The 14,258-nt window shown below is 41.8% G+C and overlaps 1 protein-coding gene across 1 annotated transcript; it reads right to left on the bottom strand.

Moving 5' to 3' along the window:
- Positions 1-2,711: 2,711 nt before the first annotated feature.
- Positions 2,712-11,257, bottom strand: LOC137445525 (serine/threonine-protein kinase PAK 3-like). Its single transcript, XM_068147371.1, has 10 exons — positions 10,835-11,257; positions 9,737-9,857; positions 9,385-9,448; positions 7,662-7,710; positions 6,941-7,053; positions 6,622-6,739; positions 5,717-5,816; positions 5,265-5,455; positions 4,153-4,290; positions 2,712-2,997 (listed from the first exon to the last, which is right to left on the bottom strand). The coding sequence occupies exons 1-10, from the start codon at positions 11,255-11,257 to the stop codon at positions 2,911-2,913; spliced, it is 1,404 nt and encodes a 467-aa protein (XP_068003472.1). The 3' UTR covers positions 2,712-2,910.
- Positions 11,258-14,258: the final 3,001 nt, after the last annotated feature.

Here is a 14,258-nt window from a genome sequence, read left to right as displayed (position 1 = left end):
CTCACAAAGCCCTTGGCAAGGCAACATCAATTAGAGAGTAATATCCCTTGGCTTCTTGTGTGCACAGAGAATTTACCTTCAGAATAGTTCAGCTTCTATTAGGATAGCAGATAGGGGAAATCACAGTTAAGAGCTCAGTCAACTCAAATCCTGGCAGAACCAGACAGCACAAAAACCTCAATAGGCTCTCTGGTTTGGATTTCCCTCTCTCCGTCTTACCGCTGGCTGAAGGTACCAAAAAGAGAAGTGTCCTGCTTTAGAAGTATGATTCATGTGCCACACAGTCTGAAAATGCTGACTATACAGCCCTGCTATCCCCACTCCCCTGCCTGCAAGATGGGTTTTGATAGACTAATGAACACTTGGCCAATCTTTCTACCTTTGGTCCCGGCCCACTCATACAGTATCTGCTTTCACAGTAACTAGAATAAGCAGAGACATGCTCTCTTATAATGAAAAGAACATTTTGGTCTATCCAGCCAGCCATCACTAAACCATTTCCCTGAAGCATCTGTAAAGACTTCAGCTGCACAGTACATTTCTACTGTACAGTGTTTACTTTCCATTTACTCTTGTGCCTTTATTTTGCCTATAGCTGCCTGATCACAACACAGATGGCAGTAAATTCATTGACTATTCAGAAAAGCTTTTTTCCTCTGGGATGACAGAAGCTGCATGGGCAAGTTTAATGCACTCTGCAGCCTGAAGAGCTGTGTGCATTTCCTTGCCTTTCCTCCATAAAGGCTGCAGCCAAGAGACTGAACTCCAAATCCAGAGCATGACCAAGAAGGTTTGTCGCTCTGTCTCCCACTTGGGTTCTGTGCTTTAGAAATGAGCTGTAACAGTACATACATGGTATATATTTGCTCCTGTTGCCAATACTTGCTTTCCTGTGAGGGGTGAACAGTATTTTGGGGGTGTTTTCTGTGTGTGGCCCTGTGACATGTATGATATTGGCAATATTGCCAATATTGGCACAAAACCTTTTGAAATGGACCCAAAATCATCATATCAAAATGTTTCTCTACAACAATAATCAATGTAACAATAACTATTAACCATTCCCTTTGCCATCAGAGATGCACACAGGCACTACTGGACTCTTACCAGAGACAGTCATGAATCATAGAACCATTTCGGTTGAAAAAGACCCTTAAGAGAAACCTGATCTAGCTGGGGGTGTCTCTGCTTACTGCAGGGAAGCTGGACCAGGTGACCTCTAAAGGCCCCTTCCAACCCAGTGCTTTCTATAATTCTATAATTCTAAGATCATCAAGCCCAGATGAAGAAGCTTAGATACAATGTAGAATATGCAAACACCTCTTCAGTTTAAACTCTCTGCTTCAGTCAAGCCACAAAACATCAAAAATCAGCAAAAATGAGAGGATTTTCTCCATTTATCTGACACCTGAAGAAATTCTTCATTAGGCCCTCTTCCAGGGAGAAATTAAGAAAACATAACTGACACTAGCATTCTGGGAAGCACCAGTCACTAATCTGTCATGTTGCTATATAGATATATGTTTACATGTATGTAGACAGTGGAGCTGCTCCTCAGTTTTGTTCTGCTAATGCAACGTGCATGTGTGCTAACACAAGAAACCCAAGGGGCAACTGCACTGTCAGAACACAGATAACCCAGATACTTGTTAGCTCACATTTGTTGCCAGTCCTAGGTCTCTCTGTAAGAAACCCAGATGCTAAATAAAATACATTTATGTCTTTACTTGGCTCCAATGTGTGGACACTAAAGATATGAGGATACCAAGTGGCTAGACTGTCAGCTTTGTTTAAAAAACAAACAAACAAACAACTCCTCAGAAGTTCTAATATTATGTGCCCACAGATGGGCTTAGGTCTGTAGTTAAAGCAGCAAAACAGGCTCTGTTAAGGGATGTTAAGGACTCTCAGTTTCCACTACAGCTGCTTAGTTTCTGCTGTTTACTTAATAGAGAAATAATTGAGGCTTGGAGTGCTCATACTGCAAATATTAGTTTGGATTCCCTGGCCTCACTATCTCCAAGCACATTGGCAGCACATGAATTAATATAAAACCCCTAAATACTAAAATATGTAATAAATTATGTAGCATGTTTGTATCACATTTTAAAGATAAATACAGAATCTAGTAAACAAGTACAATGTCAAGAAGTCCCTTCGATGAAGTGGAGCTCCATCACTAAATATTGCTGCTGTTACTTCAGTTTCATTCTGTCAAGATATCCAAGCCCAAACACAGGAGTCTTTGTGACCTGAAGTATTACTCATAGCTTTATTCAGGGAAATCACATCTTTGATCTCTGCATGTGAGATGACCACACTGTGCAACTGTTTTTCCTGAGAGAGTGTGTGTGTGTGTGAGTGTTACAACAGCAAATGATCGCTGCCCAAAATAATACAAAGGAAACACAAAGGCTGCAACAGTGAAATCCATGACTGGGCTGGGAGAGGCACTTGAGGGGGGCCAGGAAGTCAAGCAGCCTCAGCAGAGCTCCAATGATGGTGGCATCAAGTAGCTGGACTCACACCAAGACACAGAAGTGTAGGGACCTGGCATGGAGGCCAAACCAAAACACAAGGAACATATGTTCACCTGTAGAGTAGGATGGTCATTCCCTGCCTGTCTTAAGCTCTGCTTCACCTAAATATAAATAAAGGAGCCAGAAAGCAAGAAGGCAACAAATGATCACATTTTACTACTGGAGGGTAAAAAAAAATTGAATTAAAAAAAAAAGAGGGGAGAAAAGGTAGACAATTTGGAGGAAATGAAGGGAAACAGAATAGGGGAGTTATCTCCCTCCTACCACAAGGACTGTAAGTGCTGGTTTGTTCATTTGTCCATCTGTTGGGCAGCACAAGACCTGAGGTTCAATCAGACATTTGTTCTCAGCTGTGAGCTGGCTTTGAGCACTAGCAGCTGCTGTTCTTCCCCGCCTGTGCTGCCCTGATGAGAGGCGTGAGTCTGGAGAGGGGCTTGGCTAATTCTAAGAATGGATGCTGTCCAAAGTCAAAAACAAGAAATGAATCATTACTTTCCAAATTCACTTACTCACGGGTTCAAGCAGTGGTTACCAGAAATGCGCAGAAGCAGGAGTGAGGGGGCCATCTGCACCTGCGTTGTGTCCAATACCTTGCCATCACTGGTAGCCATGGCCCACAATCCCATCAATCCATTTCTCAAGTTGTTTTCAGCTAGCTGAGATTTCTACCCTACCCCACCAGTGCTCTGGGAATGCTGCTTGCTATCCCAGGGCTGTGTTACTTTCAGGAAACTCAAACCACTTAGGTTCCTGTTTTCTAAAGCCATGGGCTATTTTAATTATCAAAAAAGCTGAGGTGCACAAGCCATTCCTCAGGGAACCCCAGTACCTCTAGGAAATGGTCATGCCAGTAGTGCCTAGGCCCATGTGTTTTTCTGAAGGCCACTGAGGTACAGGTTTTCAGCACCAAGACAAGAGCCAGGAGATAAGTGACAGAGTGCTGATGGACTCAGCTCTGGGATGCAGTGAGAGCAGTGTCTGCCTGGTATCATTGCACTAGAGATATTTTGCCACCAGGTAAACCTGGGTATACTGACAAAATGAAAAAAACACCAGAGGTACAAAAACTGTCAGAGGGCCGGAGCACCTCCTCTGTGAGGACAGGCTGGGAGAGTTGAGGTTGTTCTGTCTGAAGGAGAGAAGGTTCCAGGACATCTTATTATAGCCTTTCAGTACAGAAAGGGGGCCTATAAGAAAAATGGGGAGGGATGCTTTAGCAGGGTCTGTCACAACAGGATACTGGATGAGGGTTTTAAACTAAAAGAGGGGAGGTTTAGCCTAGAAATAAGGGATATATTTTTTATGCTGAGGGTGGTGAAACACTGGCACAGATTGCCCAGAGATGTGGTAGATGCCTCATCCCTAGAAACATTCCAGCTCTGAGCAACCTGCTCTATTTGAAGATGTACCTGCTCTCTGCAAAAGGTTGGACTAGATGACATTAAAAGTCCCTTCCAACCCAAACCACTCTGTGATTCTACTTATTCTTCATTTGAAAACCACCAAGACTGGAGATTAATATGAGGAGGATCTGTTGATGTCTTCAAGTGTAGGTAATGAGAAAACTGTTACATAGTGTAGCTGTTTCACTTGCAGTCACTTGGCATTTTACCTGCAGAAGTTCCTTGGTGGAACTTCGCCTGCCCACATCCATCTCCAGGCAGCAGTTCAGAAAATCAGAAAATTGAGCAGAGTGTTGCTTGGAGTTTTGCAGCTTTGGTGCCCCTTTGGTTGTTATCAGATACATGGCCTAGAGAAAAAGGAAGCACAAGATTTCATCTCTCTTTCATACCCACAAGTACTCATACAGGTGCCTCTCTGGTTTTTAGGGTCCAGTCTCCAGCAACAGTTTCTTCCCTGACAGAGGGTAAGAGATGATGTCTCTATACCAAGAAATAACCTCAAAACCATCAGTTTATCTCTCTAAAGCCCTGTTCTAGAAAATTTTGGTATTTGGCATTTTTTTTTTCAGGAAAGATAACATTAAATCTGTTATACTTGCTTCATGTTTTCATGGTCATCTTCAGAGACAGAGAAGAGCTGGAACAACATATAGTGTTACTTGAGGATTGGGAGTATTCATCTGTGTTGAATCTTCTGTGAATTCCATTCCATGATGTGCATAAACATCTGGCATGGTCCTTCTGTGCACACAAGCCTATCCAGACACTTGAAGATTCCAACTTTTCTCCTCCTCAAGAGCATCTAGCCTTTCTTAAGGAAAGTCAAGGACCCTCACTTCCATGCAGCTGACAATGTTTGTACAGCTTAGCAAGTCCTTCTATCTGATATTCCTCAGGCCCAGGAATTATAACCCAATTTTGTGAGCAATATCTAAAAAGGTTCACTTGTAACCAAGAGCTAACACGAGGAGAGATGAGTTCATCCTGCTTTGGCAAGCTGATATTTAGAAACCTAAGAGAAATATTTTGAACTATTCAAACTTAAACTTGCAAAACATGCCTAAAATATACAATGGTAATAAACTGCAGGAGAAATTTCAAGTACAGCACATTTCTGCACTGGCAACATGTCACTTCACTCTTGAGGTTCTCCGAGTGACGTAACCGAAGCTCCAGGATGTGCTTATGTGCTTCAGTGACATTTTTAGAAGCAGATGTTGGTGGAACTTAGTTCAAGCTGATGTGATTGGGATTTTGTCTCATGGGAGACAAAACGGGGACAGATGAGAAAGACAATGATATCTATTTATTTGCACCTTACCCTGAGAGGACTTTTACTATAGTAAGGAGGTTTGCCTTCCAGCATTTCTACTGTTGTGATCCCAAGTGACCAAACGTCTGCTTTGGGGCCGTATGGCTTTTCTTCTAGCACTTCTGGGGCCATCCAGTATAAAGTCCCAACCACTGTGTTGCTCTGCTTGGAGTTAATCTGAACACAGAAGCCGAAATCAGCTGAGGAGAAAAAAAAGTATTGTTAAAGCCACAACTAAGCAAAAGGTTGCAATTCCTTCACTCTGGAAAGAACCTACCCAAACCTAAGCCACTCTTTACATTGGTTTTCCTTTCTACATCTCCCTGCACACTGGAACTGCACTCTTAAAGCTGCAGCAGTGGTCAGTGCACTACCACAGACATCCCTTTCAGGTCACTGGCAGTCAGTCAAAAGTACCCCCACACCACATCCTGGGAATGCTGTGCCTGACCAATACCTACCCAGTTTGACAGATCCGTTCATTCCCAAAAGGATATTGTCACTTTTGATGTCTCTGTGGATCAGTTGATTTGAATGAAGGAAATGCAGCGCTTGAAGGCACTAAAAAAATACAAAAGAAACCTGAGGGTAAAAATGAATTGCTTGATTTGATCACATAAGAAAGGAATGTCTTTAGAAGATTTAATTTCTGGAATATTGTGCTGTCAAGAGGCCTAGCTTGCTGGTCCAACACTATTAAGGGTGCTTTAAATGAAGGCGTAGGAACTTCTGGAAGAGAAATGTCAATTGTTACAGACTATCCCTCGAAAGCACAGACAGAATGACTGCTGTTGCAATGAATGTGCTGCCTCCAGCCATATGACAAACTCTGGTTTGATAGAACAGAAATGGTCCCCTCCTTCACTATGAAGCAGATCTCTTTCAGGTGGGAGGTTGCATAACAAAGATTTTTATGGTTAGGCTCTACACCAGATTTGGCAATAGCATGTTAGTTGTTTGTCAGAAGGAAACACCATTTTGAGTGGAACGCTACCCTTCCAAGATGAAGATTGTGACAAATAAGTCTGTTTTTCTTTGCAGTTATTTTAAAATTCTGCCACCAGCATGTTTGCTTTCACAGGCAAGGAATCCAATACAGACACACTCCAGGGAAATGCTGAAAGAGGCAAAGCTGAGAATAGCCAAAGTAAAATTAAGGGATAGTGCAATAAGAGTATACAAGAGTGTAACAACCAAATTTAAGAAGTACAGTTCTTAAGAAGCACTGGCAGGCAGTTCACTTAAGATGCTCTTTCTTCTTCATGTGTTAAAAGCCACAGAGAAACAAAGGCTCTGAAAATGGCATTGCTTATGTTAGAAGTACCATCCTGTTCAAATAATGAGAAGCACACATGGGATCCCTTACCTCCCTGCAGACTGCTGCTATGTGTCCTTCATCCATGCATACCAGGGTAACAATATTGAATAATGAACCTCCATCTAAATATTCCATAACTAGCCAGAGTTCATTATGGACTAGGTAGCTGAAAGAAGAAAACAATGGCATTGAGATGAATGTGCAGAGATAAAACTACCTTATGAAAAAGCCTACAGTGGATTTTCCTTTCCAGGTCAACGTTGAATGAAGACAGAATAAAATGAATAGGCATTCAATGTTCTGCCACTTAATCTCTGGCTTGCAGTATCTAGATGAACATAGACGGGATAACAGCAGAACTCCTTACCTGTCTAAATAGGTCACAATATTGGCATGCTGACTTCCCCTCATGATTTGGATTTCATTAAGAATAGGTTCCTTTCTGGACTGTCGATGGAGATCTATTTGCTTTATGGCCACCTGAAATGACATTTAAAACCATTAACCTGAGTAGTCTGTTACACAAGATCAGAATGACCATGGGAGTGTTTGTGGAGTGCCATAGCTGAGCTATAGCAAACTGTCTTGTGGGCAGTCACCTCCTCTGTCGAGTCCTGCTCTCAACATGGCACAGAAGAGACCAGCCCTCTGCTCTCATTCCTGCTTTTCCAGACAGATTTTCTGGCAGGGTTTCTATACATTCAAAAATTCTATCTTGGAAAAGGAAATTAGTGTTAAATTGCCCCTATTAGCCTGAGCACAGAGAGCACCAAGGCTCTTCCTGACTGCAGTGAGACCAGGACCTTTGCAGGCACCTTTTCAGGCATTAGTCAGTCCCTGTGTGTAATGGCTAATAAAAAGTGGATAGCCACAGTAAATGTCCAGTTACTGCAGCAGAACTACTTTGCCCATAAAGAGCAAACTGAGAAGCTGAAGAGAGTAGATGATGGATTTTGTCTGCTGACACTAGTCTGTGCTTCAGAGGAACAGCCTTTGCAGTACAGGTGACCTGAAAGCCCCACTGCAATTTGCACTTAAGAGGAAGGTGCTGAAGACCTGCAGGATCTGCTGGGGCAGTTGACACTTACCACTTGTCCTGTGGTGATGTCAACTGTTGTATAAACTGTTCCTGATGCCCTAGAAGCAAAACAGAGCAAAGAAATAAGTTTAGTGGTTTAGTCCTTGTAAGTGAAATCAAGCCCAGACAAGAAATCTCCATTGCCTGTAGTGTTTATAAACCACCTTTGTTCATCTACTCCTTCATCCTGCAGCACACAGTGCAGCAGGCCACCATCCCTCTGCCATGCAGGATATGCAAGATAGAATCTAATTCTATCATGAAAGAAAAAGTGGTGCAGCAGTCTGGCTCCTCCTGATTGTCGTCTTTCATTATCTTTGCAATTATTTTTTCTATGAGATCTTTCCCATCACTCTAAATTGGCCTGTGGCATCAGTCATGGGCTGGTTACAGCAGCACACTCCTCTAGTTGTTGAGGCACCTTTGTACAATCTTACTTGGATAAAGATCACTCCTAAGACTGCCAAAAGATTCTGAGGGTGATGGTCGTATTCTTATGGTGACAGCAATAATCTGCTTCATGCACATGTTTATTCTGACTCTCCTGTCCTTAGCTGACATCTTTTGAGATGAAAACAAACAGAACTGACTGAGATTCAGACCAAACTAAGACTAAAATTTAAAGTTGCATTCTACCAATCTACCAATGAAATTCGTTTAGAATATCTTTGTTTTCCTTTTGACACCAAAACATTCAGCCAGAGTGTTCCAGTCCCTTTCTTAAAGGCATAGCCTGAAACGGTCACACTGGCACAGCTCTAAGTGTCCACTGACATTTTACAAATTACAGTTAGAACCAAAGCTTCAGGTATAATGCAAGCTGGAATCTAAGGAGAAGGGCTGACAGAATGAATGGAGCAGAAAGCCCTTCCCACAAGTGCTGTACCAAAAAGGATTTATCTATGATAAAGCCTTCCAGAGAAAGAGCAGGAGCATGCTTGGTTTTCCGTAGCATGTGTCACTTCTAGGCCAGCAATGTGCCAGACTGAGTTCAAACCTCACAGACAGTTAAGGCAGAAAAGAATCTCTTCATGCCAGTAAACAGCTTCTGTCACAGTGACAGCAGTGTGATCACCCTGGTGTTACACAAATGGCACCTGCCCTCCTGGATTGCAACACAGCTGAGGAAACTCGGACCAATCCAAGCAGGGATTCTGCATTTAAAATACCAACCAGAGACTTAGTTTCGATGTAATTTCCCTTGTTCTTGCCTCCTCACATAGGAAATCCTTCCAATCAAAGCTATTTACTGTAAGCAAAGTTGGATTTCAAAAGGGAGGAGCATCATAAGCAACTGATGCCTTTTCTCATCAAGTGCTTTGTGCATCGACACTGTGTTTATAACTGAATGTTTGGGGGTTACTCCCTCTGCTAGAAAAGAGAGATTATTATGTCATCTCTGGTGTCAGTGTCTAAACTAGGTAGTTAGCAATCCCATCACAAATATTTGAAGCCATATTGGAAGTTGTTACTTACCTAACAACTATCAGGTGGGAAGTGGCTCTTTTAGGCAATGTTTTTTTCTCCTTTCCCTAGCACAGACACATTATTTTGAGACATTCAATTATTTTTTTTCTCTGCCCACAGTTATAAATTCTGACTAGTACTGAGGGACAGGAGAATCCAAACCCAGTGTCTAAAGATGTCTGGAGCTTGCCCAACTTCACACCTCATGTGGTATCAGCAAAAGACCTGGCCCTTGTTTTTGTATAAGTAACTGTGAATGGACTTACCCCTGGCCAATTTTTTTAAATTGAGTGTATTTATTCTTGGGATCCTCCACACTCACAATGCTCCCTGAAAGAAACAAAATTAAAGACACTCACTTAAAAATCAGGTCACAGCCTTCTGCTCAACCAGAAACAATCTCTGCTTTTGCCTTTGGCATAGAAGGAAGCTCAGGCAAATCCAGTCTGGTCACAACTGCCCTCAGGAGCAGAAGGAATACCCAACATGCTCTCTCACTTTCTCCAAGTACAATCACAGTTTGTATAAGGGAGTTGCACGAGACTCTTGATACTCAGCTGAGAATTAATATTTAGTACAGTTCACTGCTTTATCAGACAAGAACTACAGAATACATACTCAGTTTCTCTAGGATCTCCTCATGTGTCATCTGAGATTTCTTTGGTTGCTCATCTGTCTCTCTGCATAAACTCTCTGAGTTTTCAGACAGGGCAGGTTTGACTGCAGAGTATGTGCAGATCTGTGACAAGAAATTGTTTTGAGTCAGAAAGGTGTCTTATAGACACAGCCCAGAACAGGTATTTCAAATTCAGACTATTAGGAGGATGCTGCTTGCCACATCCAGACCTCTTAAATTGATTGGGTTTGCCGTCCACCTCTCAAATTAAACTGGCAAAAATGAAAGCCCAGTTTTAGATACATTCATGGCTGGTTACATTTCTAATTTTCACTGATTTTCTGAAAGTTGACTGAAACAAGGAATTTTCTGTGTAGCAAAGATACAGGAATAGATCTGTCCAGGGTCCCACAGTTTTGTTCCTTAATGCCCATGCATTTTCATGGGTATCCAAAAGACTCTTCAGTTTGTATGTAAGTATCTTGAATAGAAGCAGGTAGCATCTCCCTTTTCTGATCTTAACTATTGGAGTGACTTCTCATCAGTATTTCAGGCTTTAGGCAGTAGCCATTAGGATTCATTCTAGTCCTTCAGAGACCTTCTTTCTCTTTACAATGCAGAGATGTGCAGGATTCTTCTCATCAAACTTCAGTCATGTAATAGTTAAAGGCGTGGTCTAATCTGTTCATGTAGCTACTCAAAGAGTATGTGGAGAGGGACAGGTACCTCCAGAGGACAGTTTCTCCCATGTATTATGCAAGGTTGTGATCTGCATCCAACAACCACTTTCTCCACTAGTGACAGAGAGCCTACACAGACACTTTGGATAAAGTTGCTCCTTTTTACACCAGCAACATCCAAAGATACAATGCTATTTCTTATCTGATACTGTGACTAATTCACAGGCCCTGTCAGAATCACAGGAAAATCATGACTAAATATAAAAAGTCAAAGCAGAATTTCCTGGGGTTAGTGGCTTGGGTGATGCACTATATCATGGTGGGACTCCAGCCCTCAGAGTCTTCATGCAAGTGCTGTCTTATCAGAAACATGCTGCTCTGATTACACCAAATACAGTGCTGATGAAAGATAGGACTTACAGATTTTGTATGTTCAGGCTCTGGTGCCATAACAGATGAAGATTCATTGTCATCTTCCTCAGGCAGTGGTGTGACAATAGGTAGAGATTCATGGCCATGCTTCTCCAGCCACAGTGAAGAGTCATTGCCGTCATACTCAGACTCCAGTACAATACACAAAGGTTTATTGTCATATTCATCTGGGCACTGTGCAATAGCAGGTGGAGATTCAGCATCATCTTCATATGGATATAGCGTGGTAACAGGTGAAGATTTGTTGCTATGTTCCTTCAGCTGTGGTATGGTAGCAGGTGAATGTTCATAGTCATTTTCCTCCTCTTCACCATCTTTATCCTTTCCACCAGAAAGAGGGGAAGGTACTGGGGCTTCTGATGCTGGCTTTGCACTCTGTGGAAGCACAGAAGTATGAGTGACAGTCACCATTTTGGCACTTGGTAGGTTTGGTAACTACACACAACTTCGGTCTACTTAGACACCAAAAACCAATCTAGACATGCCTAGAGTTCTGCAGGCCTCCATTCTAGGTTGCACTCAGCACAATACAATGGAAAGGTCATGAATCACCATGCTATTTTGTTAATGCATCTTGGTGGCTTTAATTTCTGCTAAAAATAACTAAATCATTCCCACACTTAGTCTCATTTCACAAAATGTAGTGGTTGACTAGATCACTGGACTTTACATCTAGTCACTGCTTTGATTAACTGCTGTGGCATTGTGTCTACAGAAATGGTAACAATTCATTAAGCTAAAGGTTCCTGCTGGCTAGGTGAATTAACACCCTTCAACGTGCAAAGCCTCCTTGGTTGTCTGGATGGGAATTTGGTTGTGAAGAGAAAAGATGTTTTTTTCTTTACTTTTTAACCTGTGGGATAATGACATTGCCTGTTTCCACAGCACTGAAACAGTGAAAGAGACTACTAATGGCCAAAGCAGTAAATGACTCATCTGCCATTCTAAACAGCAGTTTAAGGACCAACTCTGTCAAGCAAAGGCTGTCCCCTAATGGGAAGGTCAGTGTTACCTTGTTGCACATTAGATCAGTGTATAGCTTTCCATGTACTTTGCTTAAATGGACATAGAAGAGGATGAAGAGAAAAGAGGAGAACAATCACATTTTGGTGCTGTGACAGTGGCATCAATGAAAACCTGAAGTGTGGGTATTCAAATATGATTTTCCTTTCACTACACACACTCTCTACTGCATAATCACAAACCTAAAATTATGTTGCTTAATGCTTGAAAATAAAGGCCAGATCCCCATCCAGTCATTTGTTACTTCATGCACTGTCCTGGGTTTGGCTAGGAGGGGGTTAATTGTCACAAGAAGCTAGGAGGGCCCACAACCAGGATAGCCAACAAAGGGAGATTCGATGGCACGTGCCGCGTTTCATATCCCTTGCTTTATACACTATTTCATCATCATTATTGGCACCACTGTGGCTTCTTCTCCCTTTCTTTTGCTCTGTTAAACTCTCCTTAGCTCAGCCCATTGGGTTTTTCATTTCTCTCCCCATTTTCCTTCCCATCCCACCAGGGCAATGAGATGGAGGAGACAATGAGTGAGAGGCTGTGTGGAGCTCAGATACCAGCTGGGTCTAAAGCATGAACACTAATAAATCTGGTCAGCAGCAATGTGTATGTCACTATGGCAACCCTTTGTTCATCAGAGGAGATGATTATCTAAAACTTTGTTTCAATGGTTCCAGTGAGTTACATATCAATTACAACCTTACATACATTCTGCTGCATATCCAGCTGTAATAAGGATAAATCACAAAATGTAATACAAATGGATTCTAAATTGTTAAAACTAAATTAAAATGGGCTAATTACATAGAATGCCTACTGTTGCCATTATATATTCTGTCATGGCAAAGAACAGCAAATAATCTTCTGTCTGCATAACCAGACCTTCATCTCTTTAGAAGTTCCTAAACAAAAAATCATCTCTACTGTTCTGTTCTGAAACACTCTGGAAATAAAAAGTGACTTTCACACTCACCAAAGGAGGGGCTCCTCTGGACCCAAGGGCGATCTTATCTGCAATGTGCAGGAGAAAATTAACCAGATACTGTGATAAAACTGCCTGCTGTGGGAATCCCACAGAATAAGTCCATCCAAATAGATGGCATCTTTCTTTCACAACATCCCTCCAATAGCAATGGTTATTTTACACTGAACTCATGATAACAGGGCAATATTATACTAGGTTATTATTTTTCTACGATTTCTTAAGTCTATTTTTTGCCCTGCTTCACCAGTAAGTCAAATAAATAGAAACTTGGTCAATAAAAGGCAAGTTGTTCATTAACAGTCAATGCTCCTATTCTGCCCAAGAGCTAATAAAGCAACATTCTGTCCTGTTTTGTTTGTGCTTATTTGGATTTTTTGTTTGGTTGTTTTTGGTTTTGTTTTCTTTTACATAACTTACATGCATAACTTACATGTTCTCTTTAGCTTGTGAAAAATGCTTGCCTATGAAAGCTTCCCTAAAACCCCCCTTAGCCATGTCAGTTCTGTTCCAACATAGCACATTAATGGCTCCTGAGTTAATGAGCATACACCAATTGTTTGGCATTTTCCATTTCCTCACAAAAGTAATTGCTGTTTAGCAAAAATCATGTGTCAAGTTAGGCAGAAAAAATTTTTCATTATGGAATTTAGAAAAAAGATGCTTCCCCTCAAGAGAAAAGCAATGTTAGTAAACTCAGAAAATAATGGCATGCATTTTTGAAGGACCTCTGAGAAGCTCTCCCCATTTGCATTTTGGAAGTTGTGCTGGCTGAACCATCAAACTGAGGAAAGGACAGACTCCACTGCCACAGACTATCGGGTGTAGGGTGCTGAACCATGCAAGTTAAGTTACAAACGCTGTCCACGGCCTGTTGGACAAAGACACCTCCTTAGCTGAAGCTGTGGACAGGAGCTTTACCAAACCAATGGTATCTTAAAGGTATTCTTGTTTAAGAGCCAACTTGGTTATTAAGGAATACCAAAAGAACACATCCAGCTATATCTAGTAAGAACTTCTACTTACATGCTAAATGTGCCATCAGCCATGGTTTGTCTAGCAAATAGGTGAAAGAATAAAAAAGAAAGCAAACTGCAGGACACGCTTGCTCTATGCTCATGTTTGCAATGCTACAAGGCAATTTCTCATACTCTATACAGTCAAGAGAAAAATGCCCAAACCAGGAGGATGTTCCTGGAAAGGACAGGCATCAGAGACTACACTACACAGTGATGGAGGCTAATGTGTACCAACACTGAGGCCTGCAACCTCCTGTGCCATGGTAACACACCCTGTACATGACAGCAGCAGCTGTTCTAGATTTCTTAGTAACATCATGCATAGCAACTGCATCTTTTCTACAGCTAGCACACAAATGTCCTTGAAAATTCTCTTGAAAATTATCCCAAG

Source organism: Melanerpes formicivorus, unplaced genomic scaffold (genome assembly GCF_026170545.1).
Source record: "Melanerpes formicivorus ecotype bairdi unplaced genomic scaffold, bMelFor1.0.p_v2 SCAF_14, whole genome shotgun sequence".
Taxonomy (NCBI): Eukaryota; Metazoa; Chordata; class Aves; order Piciformes; family Picidae; genus Melanerpes; species Melanerpes formicivorus.
Note: the sequence above shows the minus strand (reverse complement) of the source record. Positions and strands in the feature narration are given on the sequence as shown.

What these genes read in the sequence shown, in the direction of transcription:
- LOC137445525 (XM_068147371.1), bottom strand. Translation starts at nt 11,257, where the DNA reads ATGGTGACTGTCACTCATACTTCTGTGCTTCCACAGAGTGCAAAGCCA. An exon ending in GAACGGATCTGTCAAACTGG is followed by an intron (nt 5,456 to 5,716) that starts GTAGGTATTGGT and finishes TTTTCTCCTCAG; the next exon opens with CTGATTTCGGCTTCTGTGTT. An exon ending in ATAGTAAAAGTCCTCTCAGG is followed by an intron (nt 4,291 to 5,264) that starts GTAAGGTGCAAA and finishes CTTTTTCTCTAG; the next exon opens with GCCATGTATCTGATAACAAC.